Source organism: Alternaria burnsii, assembly GCF_013036055.1.
Source record: "Alternaria burnsii strain CBS107.38 chromosome Unknown 750, whole genome shotgun sequence".
NCBI lineage: Eukaryota > Fungi > Ascomycota > Dothideomycetes > Pleosporales > Pleosporaceae > Alternaria > Alternaria burnsii.
This window is the reverse complement of record NW_024066108.1, coordinates 61,976-83,768: the sequence shown is the minus strand read 5'-3', so window position 1 is coordinate 83,768 and position 21,793 is coordinate 61,976. Positions and strand designations below refer to the sequence as shown.

General features: G+C 50.9%; 7 protein-coding genes across 7 annotated transcripts; 3 read left to right on the top strand and 4 right to left on the bottom strand.

Moving 5' to 3' along the window:
• Positions 1-1,010: 1,010 nt before the first annotated feature.
• Positions 1,011-1,403, top strand: GT037_001416 (uncharacterized protein; the record flags this gene model as incomplete). The annotated part of the gene is made up of 1 exon (XM_038926463.1): positions 1,011-1,403. The coding sequence occupies one exon, from the start codon at positions 1,011-1,013 to the stop codon at positions 1,401-1,403; it is 393 nt and encodes a 130-aa protein (XP_038789755.1).
• Positions 1,404-1,792: 389 nt separating this feature from the next.
• GT037_001415 (proteophosphoglycan 5) lies at positions 1,793-2,377 on the bottom strand (the record flags this gene model as incomplete). The annotated part of the gene is made up of 2 exons (XM_038926462.1): positions 1,793-2,184; positions 2,251-2,377. 2 exons carry the CDS (start codon positions 2,375-2,377, stop codon positions 1,793-1,795), a joined length of 519 nt encoding a protein of 172 aa, XP_038789754.1.
• Positions 2,378-4,363: 1,986 nt separating this feature from the next.
• Positions 4,364-7,217, top strand: GT037_001414 (uncharacterized protein; the record flags this gene model as incomplete). The annotated part of the gene is made up of 7 exons (XM_038926461.1): positions 4,364-4,682; positions 4,897-4,976; positions 5,347-5,638; positions 5,692-5,808; positions 5,911-6,422; positions 6,479-6,819; positions 6,905-7,217. The coding sequence occupies 7 exons, from the start codon at positions 4,364-4,366 to the stop codon at positions 7,215-7,217; spliced, it is 1,974 nt and encodes a 657-aa protein (XP_038789753.1).
• A 150-nt stretch (positions 7,218-7,367) lies between these two features.
• On the bottom strand, positions 7,368-12,185 carry GT037_001413 (glutamyl-trna amidotransferase; the record flags this gene model as incomplete). Its single annotated transcript, XM_038926460.1, has 4 exons — positions 7,368-7,532; positions 7,582-8,779; positions 10,382-11,795; positions 11,846-12,185. 4 exons carry the CDS (start codon positions 12,183-12,185, stop codon positions 7,368-7,370), a joined length of 3,117 nt encoding a protein of 1,038 aa, XP_038789752.1.
• Positions 12,186-12,870: 685 nt separating this feature from the next.
• Positions 12,871-14,652, bottom strand: GT037_001412 (uncharacterized protein; the record flags this gene model as incomplete). Its single annotated transcript, XM_038926459.1, has 1 exon — positions 12,871-14,652. One exon carries the CDS (start codon positions 14,650-14,652, stop codon positions 12,871-12,873), a length of 1,782 nt encoding a protein of 593 aa, XP_038789751.1.
• Positions 14,653-15,569: 917 nt separating this feature from the next.
• On the bottom strand, positions 15,570-16,460 carry GT037_001411 (arginase deacetylase; the record flags this gene model as incomplete). Its single annotated transcript, XM_038926458.1, has 1 exon — positions 15,570-16,460. One exon carries the CDS (start codon positions 16,458-16,460, stop codon positions 15,570-15,572), a length of 891 nt encoding a protein of 296 aa, XP_038789750.1.
• Positions 16,461-17,108: 648 nt separating this feature from the next.
• On the top strand, positions 17,109-20,782 carry GT037_001410 (uncharacterized protein; the record flags this gene model as incomplete). The annotated part of the gene is made up of 5 exons (XM_038926457.1): positions 17,109-17,279; positions 17,326-17,358; positions 17,418-17,561; positions 17,630-20,584; positions 20,645-20,782. The coding sequence occupies 5 exons, from the start codon at positions 17,109-17,111 to the stop codon at positions 20,780-20,782; spliced, it is 3,441 nt and encodes a 1,146-aa protein (XP_038789749.1).
• Between the last annotated feature and the right edge of the window lie 1,011 nt (positions 20,783-21,793).

Below are 21,793 nucleotides of genomic sequence, written 5' to 3'. Positions count from 1 at the left end.
AAAGATGACATCTTGAAGCTGCAGACCGCACTGCGATAGAATACAGTTCCTATCCCGGACCGCTGTCAATAACGAGGTACTGTTGGTCTATATGGTGATGAGAGTGGCGCTCCATCGCCAGTTTCAAGGTGGGTTCGCGTTCCACTATCTGCTTCATTACCAGTATTCATGATGCGTTACGTCTTATACTGCAATGTGGCACAAAGACCCATGTACTGCTGCATGACCGAGTACACGCTAGTCGACTTGGCGGGAAGGACGAGTGCTGAGTGTATCCGGCAAGCGATGGAGCCAAGGTGATCTGCATGCAGGTACGGCAATCTAGCGTGACCTTGGTAGCGTCAGTGCGTATATCTCTAGCGGCTTGCTGCCGCTGGCTGATGTGCCGAGGGACACGAGCTACACCTACAGCATCGCAACTCGTGATCTCGACTATAGCATCCTGTAGCTTAGTCTAAACCTATCAATCCGCATGCGGGTTTCTTTTGCCGCGAAAACTCGAGAACTTGCAGGTTCCCAAGACCTGATTCATCTCCCAGACTTTCGCTACACGTATAAAGGCCTTGTGCGACCTCGAATGTGACGTTTTCGCAGACAACCTAGATCTTACCTAGGTACGTATGATTATTGTCCTCCAATTCGATTAGTTCAAGGCTCGTTTGCTCTTATCCCGTCATTGAAGCTCTTCAACGCTCTACACCTATCGCTCCTACGTCTATTTCCTTGAACTGCACTTCCATCCAATCCTCAGCGTTGACGGACTATATGTCCCTTGCATCATGTCGTCTCAGCCAACTCTACGCAGGCGTCAAACTACGACCTTACTTGTCGTTAACTGTGCGTTTGCCGAAGATTGCCAATGCTCCAAGACAGGATACAAGAAGAAAGGCAATCTCAAAAACCACCTGGAGAAGATGCATCCTACAGCACTCGGCTTGGTAGCATCTGCACCTCACTGCTACGCTTGCTGTCACTCCTTCGCCAGCAAGAGTCTACTGATTGACCACATCATGAACATGCATGTACATGCATGTGTGCTGTCCTCTCCAACACCTACTGTCGGATCTCGCCGCCTACCAGCCGCATCAAGTCTCTCATCGCACGAGGATAATAGAGTTGGACTATCGCCTTCAGTAAGGACGCCTCAAAGCCAAGTCGTTAGCTTACTCAACCCAACGACGATTGATCGAGAAGGACATGCTGGTACTCTTCACGACGAACGAAACTTGACCTACCCGGAATTTGCTTACACACACGCGGATGATACGGGTGTTTACACGCATCCGATAGCACAAAGATGTCTCCTCCCAACGCCAATGGACGTCCACCCTATAGTAAACTTCCAAAGCGATGCCGATCAGCGTCACGAAGATGACCAATCCGGACAGGCGGATCATCTTTAGTGGGAACAACTGTATAGCCTTGGCGGTATACCTAGACGTTGATCTCATACAAAACATCGCATTGGTTGGCGACTTGCGATGAACAAAACGAATGTGGCTCGTGATGGTCGGGTCACGTCGAGTTGTACAAAATGTTTTGAACGGGGACGAATCGTACACATTTAGAGCGAGAATGCCTTTACACTTGTCTTTTACTTCCACTTTTCGCTTTTCCACTTCTCTTGTACCTCGCTCTTGCCTGTCTTGCCTATTCTTCCTTATGCCCCTTCGATTGCAACGTGCATGTCCAACCCACAGAAGGTTAGACAAAACACCAATGCACGAGAGCTCCATAGCCATGTGTTACTTCTTGATTGTGACATAACCAGCATCCCTCGTATCCCTCTCATCTATTGCGCCTTCTTCGCCTTTGCCTGTCCACCCCTGAAGCCCATACCATATACGTACACCAGACTGCCACCCAAGTACGCCGCGAACATGGTAGCCGGCAGGGCAATGACACTGCTGATCAAGATATTTGTGTCACTCGGCACCATGCCGGGGTTGCTCCTGCGCGTCCACCAGTTGAAGGCCGCACCAATCACCGTTACGTCGTTGATGACAGCGTGTAGCGCACCGACCTGTGCCTTCTTCGACTTCAAGCCGTCGCGTTTGACAAGGGGGATGAACTCGTACATGCCGGTGGCGACGGCGGGCGCGGAGAAGATGAGGGTGAGGAGAGTGGTGTAGTAGGATAGGAGGGGGAAAATGGTCGGGTTTATGGCGATGTCTAGGGTTTTGACTAAGTGTTGTTAGCTAAATGACACCATAGGGTGAATTAGGAGTTGAATTGAGGGTAAGAACGTACAGGCCGAGGCCACAGCGCCGGACGTCGGTGCATACTTCGAGAGGAAGTATACCGCATCCAGACCACCCGTGAGTAGGGTGGTTGTGATGGGGAAGTGCACTGTCGCGGGATGTGTTGGGTGGCTCATCTTGAAGTTTGGCGGTGATGAATTGCAATCGCGGTTGATGTGACCGTGCAATGAGGAGGTGGTAGATGTATTATTTCGCGTAGCAGGCCCTCGATTTGGTTGTGCCGCGGCGGAGAGCCGAACGCCTCTTGCCCTGTGCAATGGCCGCAAACATCTTCGGCTTATGCTGTGTCGTCATTGACTCCGGACCTCATTGAGGTGTGCCGCGAAGCGTGGGCAACACGCGACTAGTTCGTGTGGGGCGGGCGGATCTCGGGAAGCCCGTCGTCAGCGCTTTGGTGATGTTGTGATTGGCTGGCGATCAAGGGTTCAAATTCAAGGTACGTTCGGATGTCCGACTCGCAATACGTTCTTAACCCTAATGCTAAGCACTAAGCCTTCGTTTGTCGCTGGCCGACATGTTTGTTTGATATTGCACGTCTGCGCATCGCAGTCGCGTGTCGGTAGTCCGCACCAACCTCGGATCCCAACAGCTCCTAGGCGACATCTTTATTCTTGCACCAAGCGCGTGTGTCCATTCAATCTTTCTTCCATGCTGATTATTGAACATATCTTGTTGCCTTCACATGAGCCCTGACTCCACGCCGACTTCTCGATCAATTCTCAGGGGAGAGAACTTTTCAAGGCAAGCATGCGCTACTTGCAGCGTCTGGACTATAGGTCCATACCGTTATCAACCAGTGCAACATCACCGGTCAGCATTTTGCGGTCACATCTGAGTCTTTCTAAGTACGCTAAGACAATCATATCTGGGGCAAGAATCGTCGTTTGTCATCAAGTCGCAGTGTATTATTTTATACCCTAGAGATATCGACCATCTCTGGTCTCATTGTATTTTGGGTGACCAGGCCGACGCATGCAGCAGGTTGGAAGGGAGATCTAGACGGCAGATCACCTCATGTCTGTCACAACATCTTATGCTGCTTCCTCCGTCGCCGCAGAGCGGGCGCGACGTTCGACCCTCGAAGCCACTGTTCCTTGTTTCGCCTAGGACGACTGCTGTTCGATCGGCATGGCCCACCGCCCTTCACTCTGAAGCTGCGAAATTCATTTTCCGAGCTAGTCAAACACGACAAACTAGTACTTCATACAATCATTTTACCAAGGCTGTGGAAGTAAATCCCGTCTGGCTGTCATCATGATCCGGAGCACATTGGTAGCTAAGCTGTGGGAGCGACCTGGACTACTGGATTCACTGATATCATAGGTGGGTCCTGCCTAAGAGGTCTTGTTGTTGGACTACTGCGGAAGGCGTCTTATACACCTTTCGTATGCGTTCCATGCAATCCCGAATCTGGAAAGCGGCCGGATATCCCAAGGCGGAGTTGAAGCAGTTATCGCAGACGATCTTTTGAGGACTTACCAATCCATTTTGTTGTTATCACTTCTGCGAGTAGACTGTTCTTTATTTTCACAAGCTAGGTAACGCACAGACAGGCCCTTGGCTGATCAATCATCGCGGAACAACCCCGTCATTAGACCGAGAAACAGCCTTCGCGACTTCGGGGCGATTCGCACAAGACGAGGTTTAAAACGTGTCATATGCATGACCAAGTCTGCTTCTGCTATTGGAGGTGCATTCGCAGTACAGCTTGACCACCAACTAACAATTCTGCATCTAAGCACAGAACTTAGGAGCCGTTACATTAGCAATTGTCCTGAATTGGTTTTGCTTTACTCTTTGAGCTTGGTACGAATATATTGATTTGTACCTAAGCCAGGAACACCGAGGCATGTTTCACTCGTGAATAATATCCACATGGCACTGTCTCGTACATGCTTGGCAAAGGTAGTCTTCACCCAGCATATACTCTCTGAATTTCACGTACGTATGAAGCTTCGGGATGACGTTGCAAATAACAGGTCGACTACTTGACAGATTTCTGGGACTGGCTGCTATCCATATGTTTCGGGGCTTTGGACATCATCACACAACGCTCTCAAAGGAAACTCCAATTGACTGTACCTATCACGAAGAACTTTAGAATGGACGCTTTCGAAAAGAAGACTTGCAAGACCGCCCGGGGATACGTCTACACCTACTACACGTTTGAAGGCGTCAGATCTCTTCCGACTCTGTTGTTTCAGCATGACTGGCCCGATCATGCAGAGATGTGGAAGGGTATCGCGGAACGTCTCGTTGATACCAGAACTCCCATCGTCATACTGGATATGCTCTGCTATGATGGTACCGATGAGCCGACTGATCCAGCCGAGTACAGGTGGGACGCAATGACAAAGGATCTCATCGACATCATCGACACCGAACAGGTCGACAAAGTGATCTCATCCGCTATGACTAGGGGTCTGCGTGTGCCGCCCGTCTCTACAACTACTACCCCGACCGTGTCGCTGGTTGCGCGTTTCTCAACGTTCCCTACCACGCGCCGATTCGTCAGCCCTTTGATCTTGATGTGATGATTGAGATGACCGAGCAAGCTTTTGGCTATGGAGTCTTCCATTATTCGTAACTTGTTCTGCTACAATACATCAGAAATTATCAATTCTAATCTTTTTAGGAAACTGTTTGCCGATCCAGATGCTGAGCCATCTCGTTTATCACATCATCTTCATGACTTTGAAGCTCACAAATTTGCGGGTTTAGGCTACTCGTTGGTTGCACGTACTGCCTTCATCCCCTTAGCGACTTTCGGAAGGCTGTCATGAGGCTTCGGCTCTCGGAAGTAGCGATTCCTAAAGATCTTGGGTACATTTTTCCTGCCTTACGATTGTACAAAAATACGTGGGCATCTGGTTGTACAAAAGGTGTGGAGACGACCTGGCCGGAAACACGCTACGCTAGCACCCGAGCTGTACAACGTAGGAAGTAATCAAGACAAGTGATATAAGCAAAAAATTGACAGTATTTTGCGATGCTTGTTGCTGCATTTAACCCAAGGCGCTGTTTTCGTATTGAACATCAAAAAGCTCTTAGGACAATATGATCGGCTGACCGTTGTGGAAATCAGAACAGCGGACACTTCGTACAACGATTCGCCGCACGGAGAACTTATAGCATACCCTACAGAAGCGATCTGCACGACAATCATTCGAGCGACTGGAAGATCTCCGCCACGGACGAAAAGTTGAACTGCAATGACGGATACGGCACTGGTAGCATCCGGCAGCGTTTGCTCGCGTCCGTGTTAGCATCTATTCAACATGTTCGATATAATTCAAATAAGGAAGACATCCCTAGATCCATCAAAAAACATAATTCGTTCAACAGACAAGAATCCGTCCTCGCAGCCCTGCTTAAGCGTCTGTAATGAGTACAGCATCGATCTCGAAGATGGAACGTGATCGAGAGACAGGCATTTCCATACTGGTGATTGGTGCAGGCATCGCAGGCCTGACTTTTGCCATTGAGTCCTACTGGAAGGGCCACACTGTCCGCATTGTCGAGCGTCGTTTGTCTCAGGAGAGCGCAGGTGAGCGACGGGTGCAACTCATCAATTCTACCGGCTAACATGGTGTAGGTGAGATGATCATTATCACAACCTCTGCCCTTCACACGCCGAAGAAGTGACCAGGATTCATGGAGCGCGCCAGAAAGAGAGCAATTCCTCCAACGCTTACAATGAAGAAGTTCAACGGTGATGTCGTAGGAAGCTTCAACCTCGGTGACGAGAAGAACCCATCCATGGCCATCTACCGATCGGAGCTACACAAAGTGCTTCATGAATATGCTTTACTTCTCGGAATCCCGATCGAATTTTCGACAAATGCTGTGGATTATTTCGAGACTGAAGACCATGGCGGAGTAGAACTAGCGGACGGATGCAAGCTAACCGCAGATATCGTGGTGGCTGCGGATGGAGTTGGCTCGAAATCATGGCACCTTGTGGGCGAGAAAACTGCCCCAATAAGCTCTGGATTCATCTTGTACAGGGTCACCTTCCCTGCTGCACCTGCAATGGAGAATCCAATTATCAGAAAGGAGTTTGAGGGTGTTGGCGACCGTGGGATCCTACATGCTGGCCCGGGAGCACACATGGTTACCTGCCTATCAGGTGATAAAATGTGCTGGATGCTGACTTGCAAGGTAATATTTGTCTACTTTCTTTTCCCATGCCGCGCAGATGCTGACACTGATGGCAGGATGATAGCGACAAAGGCGGAGAAAGCTGGTCTCAGTCGACTACGATCGACAAAGCCCTGGAAGCGACTAGTGGCTGGGAGCCATTTATTACCGAAGTCATCAAAGCTACGCCTGGTCATACTGTTCTTGACTGGAAATTGATGTGGCGTGACCCCAAGCCGCGATGGGTATCGCCTATCGGCCGGGTGGTTCAGATAGGAGACTCTGCACACCCATTTCTTTCAACTTCAGCTAGCGGTGGAACTATGGCGATGGAGGACGCATTTTCTCTAGCTGCATGCTTACAAATCGCGGAAAAGAAAGATGCATGCCTCGCAACCAAGGTGCACAATCATCTAAGGTACGTCACCGTTCGCTGTACCCTTCTCCCTCTGTCATTATACGTGTATGAGAAGTGTCAAGACAGAGCTGACATACCTTGACAGATTCGAGCGGGTTTCATCGGCCCAGAAGATGGGTTTCAAGAACCGCGAGGTGTTCCATAATACAGACTGGGATTACGTCGCAAAGAACCCAGAGGCCATGGGCAAGATGGTTGGGGACTGGGTCATATACCACGACCCAGAGCAGTATGCCTACGACTCATATCAAAGTTGCGCAGACCATTTATTGAACGGCGCACCTTCCAAGCACGGGAATTCTGTACCGGGATATGCATACAAGCCCTGGACTGTCAAACAGCTTCTTGAAGCGTTTGATGCAGGTAAGCCTATCTTTGATGAAGGGGTATGGGATTAGATGAAGATGCGAATGTGTGCGCGTAGGTGATGTAGACGGTCGCAGGTCAAGTGCTGTTGTTGACGCGGACATGATAACGATAGATTCGGTGTGATAGCCTGTACATAGCTTTACCAAAGCCGGAATTCCGTGTTCCAACCTTATAAAGGACTAAATAATCTGAAAGTCCTGAAGTTTCAGATGGAAGGCTTTATATGCGACGGGTAGGATTACCGCGATGCCGACGCGTCTGTATTTGCTGTCGTCGACTTGTTCAAGAAGAAGCACCCAGTAGGTGAACTCGGGATGATGCTCTGTATGGTAGACTACGTCATCCTAGTGGATATTAAACTTAGCGCCTAGTGTTTCAACGGAGAATTCTTACAATAAATTCGCGTTTCACAGATGGTCTCGGCACAGCCGTCCCTTTGGGATTGAATTGCTTCCCAAGAAAACACGCGTGACTATATGACGTTATTGAGTCATTGTCAAAGCATGCACTCCCAAGAGTTAATTGATCATAATCATCATCTGAGCCTTGCGTTAGGACATAGGGGCACGTCCTATTGTATCCACCCCATAATTGATAGGGCCAGTGGTGGCTCGGTATCTGGAGATCATGTGCAGTGTACGTGTCTCGCACATATGTTTGGGCGGGCTTGACGGTACTCAAGAATCCTAAGACCTGAAGATGTCCCTGTGAGGTAATTACCAATCCCTTGAGTATTGTCTTGAGAAGGCTTTCAGAACCCTTGCCACCGACAGGAAATGGCCATGCCTTATTACTCCCAGTGGCAGCCCAGCTCCATGACGGCTTGTCAGATAATGCGCCTTGGTTGATATGCGGTTTAGTCTTATACCAAAGCAGCTGTTCCATGAGGCGATCCCGCCAAACACCGTAATCTGGAATATATTGATCCTTTAGAGACCATGGGGTCAGGTCTTCAGCGATTCCTCGGAGAGCTTCAGTACGATCCGACGGGTATGTCAGAGATCTTCTTGTATATTCACTTAACAATCGAAACCAATTTCCCGTCAATTGAAAAGACGAGATGGATCCTCCAGACTCATCTACTGATATTGTCTTGCAAGTCCATGTGATACCACCTGGCATGAATGTAACTAAGCGTCGCGCGAGACAACGCTCTTGAAGTGTCCATGCCCTAGATTCTAGAGGACCATATTCTGGGTGCCAATCCGAATCTTTAGGCCATTGCATCATGTTGAATGTTCCTCTGACTTCAGCCGCTATCCTAAAAGGCAATCTGAAGACCGTTCTGGCTGACCTGTCGTCTATAAACAGTCCTTGGCTAGAATCTGCTGCGCCTGAGGCGGCTATGACGAGAGCTGCATTTCGGTAGACATCTCCCATCTTCGCTGCTTCCGAATGCCAATCTTTGCTGTCGCCTTGGATGATGCATAGAGAGTCGATCCAGATGTGACTTATACCAATAGATTGTGCGACTTCAACAAAGTCCTGGAACGTTCTAGGCAAATCTCCGAATGCGATGCCTTTTTGGAGCCTTTCGAGATTCGCAGATGTTGTGCAAAGTGGCTGGTTTTCGACTGAGCCCCAGCAGTGGCTATCACAATGTTAGTAAGGATGGTAACCTTTCACATGTTTTGTCATGAACTATCATAGCTACAAGTCCACGCGTGAGGAAACACCAGATTTTCTCGACACTTTCTCTTCGGCGGCGGTGACAGGAATAGAACATACTATTTTCATATCAACAATATTTCCACAATAGTGTTGGATGTATCAGCTTACCCTTAAAGCCAGGTAGCGCCCTTTCGACCCACTACTTTTGACCAGCTTGATCGAGGGTCTTGCATGATCTCCCTGGAGCGCAAGAACACGAGTCGGCATTGGCATTTCAGCCTCGAGTGAGCACAATCTGTGATCGCGGCATCGCGTCCGCCAATACTGGATCATGTCGCGTACGTGATGCATAGGTAAGCCGGACACTTGTGGGTAATCAATCAAACTTTTACTTGCAGGGCTTCCTAGATTCTTTCGTCGGCGGTACTCCATGCAACAAGACGCCAGTTCCTTACCTGCATCTGCCCATATTCTGAATTTTGTGCCTTTGATCTCAACTCTACACAATCTTGGTGGCACACTGCTCCACCCTTGCGCTTGGATCACGCTATGAGGTGTATTCGCGACGGCAGGTGTGGTCGGCGAGATCCTTGGAATCACCTCACATAGTCGGCATGACTCCAGTCCGTGACCTGGTACGATTTGGTCAATTCTGTTGAACTGGTCTTCATTCAACCAAGGGTTCCTTAGTACAATGCGTTCGGTTAGCTCCTTGCAGAAGTCGCACAACTCGGTGATATCCTCGATCGTCGTCCCTGCCGTGGTGCAGTCATCTTCGGTATTCATGGTGAAAATAGTGCCGGCCTCACAGCAACTTGCAGTTTGTATGACCTGGGGGCGTACTTGATCCGGATTCAAGCCAGGATGGACGGGCTGTTGCTATCTGCATGGAAAATCCGGACTGATGAGCGGTCATGAAAAGGGGAAGAGATTAGGCAGTAGCATTCATGCTGATTTCAACACATACGCTGAAGCGAGACATGTGGCTTTGTATCAACCAATAGATGGTTGTATTGGTGGCAGGCTGCACCGATGTCATCATGGTGCAGGCAGGATCAGCGCCCCAACGATTATCAGGCCTGATTATGAGCATCGGCTGAACGAAAAGACAAAGCGGGAAGGCCCGCGCCGAACTTGAGATCCCTATGCGGTGACATTGGAGTCATGTAGACTTTGAATGATATTGTTGAGATGACGAGATGTTTACGTGGGGCAACAGCTTCGTGCTCTGCACGGTCTTGGAGATCACAGGGCAGGCTGTAGGAATGGTAAGCGAACCGCAATAGTTCATCAGCTACCCTTTGCATTTTATGACATGTCGTGTTATTCAGATAGACGTGCTAGACTTTGTTTTAAGCAGAATTAATAGGTGATCTTTATTGAATATTTTCGGAATCTCCTCTGATCGGATACCCATCACTATAGTCCATCCCTCTTCAACAATATTTCACCACCACTAACCCCACTCCTACCCACCATACTCTCTTTCAATATCCCCGCCTCATATAACTCCCCAATCAACGAAAACAACATGCCATCACAGCCCTTCGCCGCCATCAAATTTGCCGTAACAGGCAGGTACTCCACATGTCCCGTAATCGTCGAGTTGTATGGCGCCTCGCCCAACGGCACAACATAATCCGGCACCTCAGCCATAACCGAGATGCGACTATTGCCGAATCTGAGAGGCACACCAGGCTCATCCCAGTACGTGTTACGGTACGTGGTGCTGCCAGTGGAACCAACATACATGACCAGAGACTCAGAGCATGTCTCGGGCGACGGCGCGAGGAAGGTTTCGTTGGCCCAGGTTTGAAAGATGGTTTTGTTGGCTACGGCGTCCTCGACTGTGTAAGTCTGGTTGTCTCCCCAGCCCCAGCGCGCTAATGGAACGGGGTTGACGAAGGGCAGGCGGCCATCATGAATGGCGGCGTAGTCGGCGTAGAAGGGCTCGCGAACGAGCTCAGTTTGCTGTTTGGTGATCAACAGGGCGTAGGTAAGATTCATAAAGGTTGTGAGGGGTGCAATATCCGCGTTCGCAGCGTCGAAAGAGGCTGTAACGTTGTACGCTGTCGCATTCGCGCTGAGAAACTCGGTCACGTTGCCCAGGAAGTTGATCAGGAGCTCATCTGCGACATCTTCGACTGCGGTAGGCCAGCCAAGAGTTTGAATGCTCGTTGGGTAGTCGCTAGTGATAGTGATGTTGGGGCCGTACATCGCTTGTGCTGCCTCCATCCAGACTTGCGGGTTGCGAGCTAGCAAGCCGGGCGTGTCGAGCACGGGGCTGAGAGGCATGGTATGATCCAGGGAGACAAGTCCGTGAGATGGTCGGTTACCATAAAGACCTTGGACCTGGGATGGTCCGCGTACGCTACCGCCGGTGTCGGATCCAAGACTGACATCCAACCAGGGGTATGATGCTGTACCAGCTCCTCCGCCACTGCTGGAGGATGAGGTGTCTTGGTAGCCATCGCCACGAGGGTTGAATGCCTCGTGGTAGTCGACCCAGTCGGCCGTCGCAGTCTCACCGTTGGCGAATTGAGATGTGATCATCTTGCCGACGATGATCGCTCCCGCGTCGATGAGATTCTGAACGGGTGGCGCCGTCGCGTTGGCAGGAGGATATAGCCAGTACCATGCTCGGTTTCCGTTTGAAGTCCGCAAGCCCTTAATATCGTAGATATCTTTGATACCGATGCGAACACCAGCGAGCGGCTTCTCAGCCGTCTTTGTGAAGTACAGACGCGAAGGAACAGCAATGGCATGCTTCTGGCCTACAGTGCCTGCGGGCAAGACAGAGTATGAACCATCACCGTTAGCGATCGCAGACTCTGTGAAAGCACCTTGAACGTCGGAGAAAAGTCTCCACGCCTCGTAGACATGGCCGGCTGCGTTGATGAAGTAGGGTCCTGGAGCCAATACCTTGGATGAGGTGCCGGATAATATGGTTAAAGACGAGTTCATAGGCCTGAATTCGCTTCCCTGGACGTATATCGCTGCAAACCGACGTCAGCTAAAGTATTGAGTGAGCATGGTTCGCGCGTACCCTCCATGAAGCCCTCTTGCCATACGTCATCTTCAGCGTAGCTGGCTGTAAGTGCTGCAACGTCGACACCATAGCCTTGCGCCTTGACCACTGTGAACGGCACAAACACAGCATCTTCGAAAGAGGCTGAAAGCTCTTTGCAGCCAGAGATCTTGGCGATTGGCTTCGGTGGCAGGAAGTAGTCGACATCCGTTAGCGATACTGTGAAGCCAGTGGACGACACAGCTGCCTGCACACTGGCGATGATGAGGGACGCGACGCCCAAAGACCGAGAGAGATACATCTTGCCCACAGAGAATCCTGACCGTGGCCTGTGGCGAAGCGCGAGATGCCACGACATGGCTGCAGGTCTGCCATGTGTTTTATAGCTCGGCCGCATATCATCCTTCAACATCGCCAAAGCATGCACCCCACTGACACAGAGTCATGATTCCGGTCCTTCGCGTAGTTCGTCCTCAATCCACAGCACAAGACATGTCGGTGTCTACCAGGCATGCGCCCAGCCAGGGTAAAACGTGGAAACCACGCAGATAAGCTCTCGGCCCTTTCTCGTGACTGGCCCGCCTCATCGGCACGCCTTAGGTGCGCTGCGCATGTACGTAAACGGCGTCAATGATATCGTAAACAGGCAGGAGATAGCTTTCCGATGCTGCCGTGCGTTGCTAGACGCAACGGGTCTTATCGCGTGGTTTGGAGAGGAAGTGGAGAGGCGGCTTTCCAAGCGGGGCAAGCGTGGCTGGCGAGCGCCCGAAGAATGTGCCGATGACGTGGGCCCACTTGGTACGATAGATGTCTGCGCAGATTGGTTTTCGGATACACTGACACTGATGGACCTATGAATTCTGGAGTTCTGCAATGCGCTGGACCGATTTCCTTGCGTGCTTTATTTGTGCGCAACAAGAGTTTTGCTGATGCCTATCGTTTACCAAATGTGCGCGTAGTTGACTTTCACCTGCTCTTGGAAGACGCCTTTACAGATTCTAACTTCATGATGATCTGCGACACGAGTTGCTCGACAAAAATGACTAATATAATCCGTCGATATCAAGCTCGAACAGTCTGTGATTATACACCATCGATGGTCGGACGTAAACGCGGACAGGAAACGGCTTCCCATCCTTGTCATGGATATGAAGATCCTCAATCTCATATTGCGAGGATCCAAGTTGGAGATCGCCATAAAGATCACGCCTGTCCGCCTCCGAGAAAGTGTGTCCTTCGAGTACCATGGCTCTATGGCTAGGAGTACAGATGAAGACTGTGAATTTAGTTCCTTTCTTGCCCGATTTCTCACTCGATGATAGCTCGAAGCAGAACTCGATCAGGTCTTGAAAATCTTTTCTATATTCCGTTGTAAGAACCATCTGTTCCGGATCCCAGATCGTGTTGCTATCGTGCATCAGTTCTCCATGCCACACGGCCTTCCATGCAGTACCACTCTTGACATGGTAACCGATGTTCCGAAGATATTCGGATTCGTTGATGAGAATTTGTCGATAGCTCCTTGAGGATTGGTAGCCCCAGGTAGGGCCTTGGAATCGGTAGCTCTTGTCGGATTCCGTAATCGTTACTGTCTGGAGGGCTGATCCTACAGTGCCTCTCGAACCAATAACCAATGTATCGTAGAAGTGTTCAGAGGTGCGATGGCGAGCTCTCCTTACTCTCACGCCAGTTCCATCGCGTCCTACTGGACGGAGCAAGATTCCTAAGAACCCAAGACTTGGTCCTGTTGAGCAACTCAGAAGCCCAATCCATCCACGATGGTTATCCACGCCGAAAGGATTACTTGTCTGGAACACCGGAACAAGCGGTAATTCAATCTGTAAGCCGACATTCGTTAACCTGAAAGGAGAAGTTGATGGTGCAGTATATCCCAGATTGCCGCAGTTCACAAAGTCTTTTGGCGAGCGTGCCAGAATGTCGTTGGAGTGGACTGCCTCGCTCATTGTGTTTCTTACAGCGTCAGATATCAGTCCTAGAGAATGATCCATTGTTGGACTCAAGCCCCAAGCGAGAATAGAGTCATCGTCGATCTTCCTGATAATCTCTTCCTGTAGACGAAGAAAAGCCCGATCACCCTCTCCATACAGCAGCGGCATGTTTATGTCGAAGATGCCGAGGAGGCAGTAGGCTATATCCTCTACACGTGTCGTCTGTCTTGCTGAGGCCCATGACATCTTCTTGGCGACGCAGAATGTACTAAGTCCTATCTTTCGACCATGGATCTCCCTTTCGCTGATAGCCATTTCGTCAATTCCCGTTATCTTCGATATCCACTCTTCCTGTTCGAATTTCGTGCCTAAGTGGCTCCACTGCTGATCATAAAAGATAAGATTATCTGGTGCCAACAGCTCTTGCAGTGTCCATCCCCTTGTAAACCACCGACTCTTGGGGAACTCTATCTCTAGCCTGGCTTTCGAGACGTCGGAGAGATACGCATAACAGCAAGTTGAGTTCTTGTACCAGGAGAACATAGAGTTGATGGCCTCGGAGAGTTCTGCACTAGAGCTTTTGTCGATGCAGCAGGTGTCAATCCACGCGTAGTCGAGTCCGTCACTAATCGCCTGACGGCAGGTGAAAATGATTTTTTGGTAGCCAGACCGGTCCATGACTGATCGGATCATCGTTGCGCTGTCACTGCGCCCAATCCGGCCTGAAACGGGAATTGACTTTGTAGACTGGCTCGAGACAAAATCAGCAAAAGACACCTCCTCATCGCCCCAGGTATGCGACAGGATGGCATAGCGTGGGATATTATGGCCGAAGAACTCTTGCAGCTGTAGTGTTGAGCAGTTGATCAGGCGCATTTAGAGATTCCTTGACGCCTTCGCTTGCAGGCTGGGAACGATCGAAAGAGCCTGTAGTATTATCGTGCACTCGTGTGGCTATGGACGATGTTGTTCGCACTATAAACTTGAGCCTAGTGTCAGAATACCGTACTAATAAGCGGCGAACTGGACTAGCCCCGAACAAACTCAGTCATAACGTGTCAAGAATGTATCTATGAGCGATCTCGAAGTGCAAGACGGCATCCAAAAGGTGAAATTGGAGAGAGTGACGTGCGTCAGCGCCAGGAGCGGGGCTGTGTTTCCCAAAGCTGAGAAGCAATCGCTCGACGCGCAACTAAGCATGGGCTGGTCTTGAGCATTGTCAGCAGACAGGCTTCGCACGGTGGTGTCATGCATGGCGTCTCTGCGATATATAGACGAAACCGCAGCGAGGCGTGCAAGAGCCAATAGTGCGAACAGCGTGTAGTGCCTATTTGGCGGTCTGGCTGATGCCTAGACGGACGGGCGTCGTCGTGAGATGCCTTTCTGGCCTAATTGTGCGGCTGAGCTAGCGCACGTCTATGATGATCTGGTAGGAAGGACGACGGTCCAGCGCCGTGCGGAATCGGGAACTGTAAATGTGCATGAGCGTAGTTTCATGTTGGTCATTGCTATTGATAACGGGGATTAGCGAAGTTGGAGGTGGGTGGGGCGATTTGGGGTTGCGACTTGGCGGGAAGGCGGCCGAGATGCGACTTCCCAAGCCCGTGGCTCTGGGAAACTGCCATGTCTTTCAACACAGCGTCGCGCTGCGCCGTCACGTTTTGCACATTGCGAGAAGCGTATGATCAACCCGAGACTCGAAGTTGTTGTCCTCTCATCCATTGAAAGATGTTGATGGCATCAAGCGTGACCACTTTTTTGATTATCTAGTGGACCCTTTGTTCTTACAGTTGCTAGCTTTGCGCTGACAGCACTTTCTCCACAATCAATGACTCAACAAATGCCACAGCAGCACGAATACCTATGCCAGCAATTTTATCCCCATCTCCCAGATTCGGGTTGAAAGAACACATAGTAAAAGACACCGGAGTGGCTTTCTTCGGCAACAGACTCATGCACCTCACTACATCCTCTTCCTGCAACCCGCCCTCGCTCTCAAACCCATTGATCACGCCTACACTTTTATCTAGAACATCTAAATCAAGATGCACGAGCGAAGGCGACATGTCTCTCTTCTCAAGCCGCTTCTGCAACTTGCCAGGAAAATCCGCAGCCTTCTCAGCATCACCCCATATCACATCTGCTCCAGCTTCTTGCACCGTCTTCCGCTGCACCTCGTTCACATCTCTCAGCCCAACATACAAGAACCTCTTATCGTACTTCATCGGTGCATATCCCGGTATCTGCTCCGTATGCCAATGCCAGCTCTTCCCCGCCAACATACTCAGGCCCATGGCATCGAAATAACCATTCTGGTTCGTAGAAGGCGTGTCCATGTCGTCGTGGGCGTCGAAGTAGATGAAGTTGAGATCCTTGATGCCTAATCCACATGCCGCTCCCACGCTAGCCATGCAGTTGCCAGAGAGAATAAAAGGGAACGAGTTGTTAGATCGCGCTTTGCTGACTGCCAGGGAGGTCCGGCGGAGAATTTCGAATGAACGGCCTATCTCGCCTTCGAAGTCGTCGACAGGGGGTATCTCGTCGATGTCGACTTTGATGCCTAGGTTCTCGAGCGAAGAGACCAGACCGAGTGCGCGGATGCGGTTTGGGCCATCGCCGACGCGGTGGTCGCGGATGCCGACGTGGTAAGGTGAAAAGATTATGGTGAGCGATGTGGCTGGCATGTTGAGGATATGGTGGTAGAGTAAACGCTTAGAGTAGTCTCGTATATGTCAATTCTTTTTCTACCTGTTTAACAATTGTTTTCCTATGTAGTGACGTCAGAGGTGGAGAGAATCTTGATGCTTAACAAGCTCGGCTGGTGGTGTAGTTTGTCTGCTCTTCTGTATAGCCGACTCGCGAGGGGCTCTACTCTTGCTTTGTAAACCTCAATGTCATGCCGAACGATTCAAGTCAGAAATGATTGCACTGACGTCATGCCCAATCTTGCGTCGCGCACGCGTTGCCCTTCTTCGTCCTTTGGTCAGTATCGCGTCTGCGTGTCATTTACTGTAGGAGTCTGAAAACGCATGGATGGTGATCTGTTAAGCGAATGGGAGTGCTGGTCTAGTGTTGCGGCCTGGGGTAGTAGTGAGCACGGCCACAAAGAGGAAAGCGCGCCTCTTCCAGACGCGCCAAGGGCTGTCCACATTATTCTGTCACCACTCCTGCAATACATTGCGCAAACCTCTGCCGCCACGAACACGTCCCAAACGCGTTCACGCCATCGCATTCGACACGCCAACATATTGAGGAACGGCATATAATCGACTGCGCCATTGTCGTCACATCAATCACCTAATTATACGCGGCGAGTAGCCCAAACAGGCAATATGCCGCGGAAGGCCGCTGCGAAGCAGGAGGAGCCTTCGTCGGATGAGGCGTCGGCGCATTCAGATGTCGAGATGCAGGACCAGCCAGACGACACAATGAGCGGCTTCAAGAAGTTTGGCGTAAGCACGATCCCGTTCGCGCCTGCCTCGCCGCGACACCAAGTCGTCAAGGTGGTGGAAGGCGCGATCAAGTGAAGGACATGGGCTGACATTGCAGGCACAGTACAACGTCGATACCCCAGACTACACAGTACGATGACTCCGAACGCCCACCGCATCCACTCAGTCGACCGACTAACACGCGCACAGGATTCCGACACCAACCCCAACACCACAGCAAACAGTGTCGCAGGGGACAACGCGCCGCTCGACGGGCGAAAGCGACGCGCCGAAGAGATGAACATGCGAAAGAGCATGTACGGCAAGAAGGCTGAGGGTCTAAGGGCGTCCAAGGTACGCGACGTCACTGCGCATCGCACTGCATTCACCAGTGACAGGACTGACTTGGCTTCTCTCTACAGGAAGACGACACCATTCGCCGCTTTCGATACCTCCTTGGTCTAACAGACCTGTTCCGCCACTTCATCGACACGAACCCCAACCCGCGCATCAAGGAGATTCTCGCCGAGATCGACCGCCAGGATGCCGAAGAGACCAAACGATCCAAGGCAAGCAAGATACGGAAAGGCGGCGCCGCTGCGGAGCGACGCAGAAAGACTGAGCAGGAGGAGGATGCCGAGCTGGTGCGTGAGGAGAAGCACGGTGGACACAACGAGACTGTTTTCAGGGAGTCGCCAGGCTTCATCAAGGGCGGCACCATGCGAGACTACCAGGTCGCTGGTCTCAATTGGCTCATCTCCCTTCATGAGAACGGTATCTCTGGTATCCTCGCCGATGAGATGGGTCTTGGAAAGACTCTCCAGACCATCTCTTTCGTCGGCTACCTACGCTACATTGCCGGCATCCACGGTCCCCACTTGGTCGCAGTGCCCAAGTCGACCCTCGATAACTGGAAGCGCGAATTCGCCAAGTGGTGCCCCGAGGTCAATGTCTTGGTCCTCCAGGGTGGCAAGGATGATCGTGCCGAGCTCATCAAGGAGCGCCTGGTGCCTGATGGTTTCGATGTCTGTATCACGTCCTACGAGATGATCTTGCGTGAGAAGTCGCACTTGAAGAAGTTCGCATGGGAATACATCATCATCGATGAAGCACATCGTATCAAGAATGAAGAGTCATCCTTAGCACAGATGGTTCGCATGTTCAACTCTCGAAGCCGATTGCTCATCACCGGTACCCCTCTTCAGAATAACCTCCACGAGCTCTGGGCTCTACTCAACTTCCTCCTCCCTGACGTCTTCGGAGACTCCGCCGCTTTCGACGACTGGTTCTCCCAGCAGAACGCCGACTCCGACGCCGTCGTCAAACAGCTGCACAAGGTCCTCCGACCCTTTTTGCTCCGACGTGTCAAGGCCGATGTCGAGAAGTCGCTACTGCCCAAGAAAGAGATCAACCTATACGTTGGCATGTCTGACATGCAGGTACAGTGGTACAAGAAGATTCTCGAAAAGGACATTGACGCTGTGAACGGCGGTGCTGGCAACAAGGAATCCAAGACTCGCCTCCTCAACATCGTCATGCAGCTGCGCAAATGTTGCAACCACCCATACCTCTTCGAAGGCGCCGAGCCTGGTCCGCCATATACCACCGACGAACATCTCGTTACTAATGCTGCCAAGATGGTCATGCTGGACAAGCTACTCAAGCGCATGAAGGCACAGGGCAGTCGAGTGCTCATCTTCTCACAGATGAGTCGTGTTCTGGACATCATGGAGGACTACTCGGTCATGCGCGATTACAAATACTGCCGTATCGACGGTTCGACCGCCCATGAGGACCGTATTCAGGCCATCGACGACTACAACAAGGAAGGCTCGGAGAAGTTCCTGTTCCTTCTGACCACCCGCGCTGGTGGACTGGGCATTAACCTGACTTCTGCTGACATTGTCGTCCTTTTCGATAGTGATTGGAATCCACAAGCCGATCTTCAAGCCATGGATCGTGCTCATCGTATCGGTCAGACTAAGCAGGTCTACGTCTTCCGTTTCGTTACCGAGATGGCTATCGAGGAGAAGGTGCTTGAGCGTGCTGCACAGAAGCTGCGCCTCGACCAGCTAGTCATCCAGCAGGGTCGTTCGCAACAACCTGTCAAGAACGCCGCATCCAAGGACGAACTTCTGACCATGATTCAGCACGGAGCCGAGAAAGTATTCGCAAGCAAGGGACCCGTCGGTCCAGCTGCCGATGGCGAGCTCGCCGACGACGACTTTGAAGCAGTTATGCGCCGTGGTGAAGAGATGACTGAGAAGCTCAACAAGAGGTACGAGGCTCTTGGTCTTGACGACCTTCAGAAGTTCACCTCGGACTCAACATACGAGTGGAACGGCGAGACTTTCCAGCCACGTAAGAAGGAGATTGGCATCTCCTGGATCAATCCCTCGAAGCGCGAACGCAAAGAGCAAAACTACGGCATTGACTCATATTATCGAAAGACACTCGTCACTGGTGGACGGACCGAGAACAAGCAGCCCAGGATACCTCGCGCGCCCAAGCAAATCACCATTCACGACTACCAGTTCTTCCCTGATCGACTAGCGGTTCTTCAAGATAAAGAGACAGCATGGTACCGCAAGGAGAACAACCTGAAAGCTCCTCTGCCAGATGGCACGGACGAAGACCTCGAAGCGCGAGAAGCCGACCAACAACTTGCGCAGCAGGAGATTGACGATGCAGAGCCGCTGACGGAGGAGGAGAAGGCCGAGAAGGAACGCTTGATCGAACAAGGATTCCCTGAATGGAACAAGCGTGACTTCCAGCAGTTCCTGAACGGCAGTGCCAAATACGGTCGTCAAAACTACGAAGGCATCTCGGAGGAAGTTGACGGCAAAGACGCCGACGAGATCAAGGCCTATGCTAAAGTCTTTTGGAAAAAGTACAAGACACTCGACAACTGGCAAAAACATCTCGGCGTCATCGAAGAGGGTGAACTGCGTGTACGACAGTCGGAAGAGAAGAAACGGCTCATTGCAAAGAAGATTGGCATGTACCGCATGCCACTCCAGCAGATGCAAATCAAGTACACCGTCTCGACTACTAACAAGAAGGTGTACACCGAGGAAGAAGACAAGTTCCTCGTCGTCATGCTGCACAAGCATGGTGTTGAGGGCGAGTTCATCTACGAGAAGATTCGGGATGAGATTCGCGAGAGTCCGTTATTCCGCTTCGACTGGTTCTTCCTCTCGCGTACACCGCAGGAGATTGGAAGGCGATGCACGACGCTCATCTCGGCCATTGTGAGGGAGCTCGGTGAAGGGGATGTCAAGAATAAAAATGGCAAGAGAGGATACGAAGACGAGGAAACGGAGGAGGAAGAGGAGGTTGAGCAGCCAAAGGGGAAGAAGGCGAAGAATGGGGTCAAGGTATGTTGAATTTTCTTCGATTGCTGGACGTTATTGTTAAGGATACTAATGTGAGCGCAGAACAAGCAACTCGATACAGTGAAAGCCAAGGCCTCCCCGGCGAGTGCGACACCGAGTAGGGCGAGCAGTGTTGCTACGAATGGTTCGGCGACCAAGGGTTCGGCGACCAAGGGCAAAGGCAAGGGTAAGAAGAAGTAGTGTTGTTGTGTTCATGCAGTGGCTGTGGGAAGGAAATCGGGCATGTTGAGGTGTTTTTGTTCTGGCGTTATCAAAGATGGCCAAACCGATTTGATGCTCTTGTATACTAGGTGCTGAGCTCCAGACTCGTCGGTAGAGACGGGGAGGGTGTCGTTTATTAGCGTTGCATGTGTAATTCTTCATAAAGATGAATCAATCATCTGATTATAGTGCTTCCTGTTTCTAGTGTCGCTGTCGTTCGAAACGACACGATGCCAATAATACTACGAGACTTGTCGTACGATAGACTAAAAGATGGGTGTAGACGAAGGACGACTATAAAATAACAGCCAGTGCAAGCTTCATAGGAGTGTGAAGGGCTGCAGCAGTAGTAAGGCGGTTCGCAAAGTGAGCATGTCATTCATCGCTAACAGCTAGAATTTCGCTCACCATAAGGCAGAGCTACTTGCTTTGTCGCACCTCATTGAATATTTTATGCACGAGTGTAATGCGCCGACAATATCCCCAAACGCCATAAGAGTGGACCTGAATTTGGGTAGAGATAGCGTTGTCGCAAGATCAGCCAACCAAGAGTCCAGCTCGGAATGCACGCGATCTGGAAATCACGATCTGAGCGCGAATCAAAGAAGATCCAATATAGGAGATGATCTTGACTTCCCGCCTTCGAACGCCTGCTTTGCCTCCTCAGATAAGACTACGCTCCTTCTAGTTTAGCGATGCCAAGGTCAGCACATCCGCCACGATGCTGCCTCGTCCCTTCACGCCTACGCGATTCTTTCATTAGTATCTCTCCGCCTACAAACAAGAATCTACGATAGCCGCAGTAACAAGCTACATGCAGAGAATTATTGCAGAGGACATGTCTTGACAAGATCACCAGGTTGGTTTCGAAGGGTACCAAGAGCATAGTTTCAGACTCATGCGAGTTCTTCAGATGACCAATATATGGTATCCGCGGTATATACGATTAACGACTACCTCCCAGTTCTCGCCCTGTATGTTTGCCGAAAC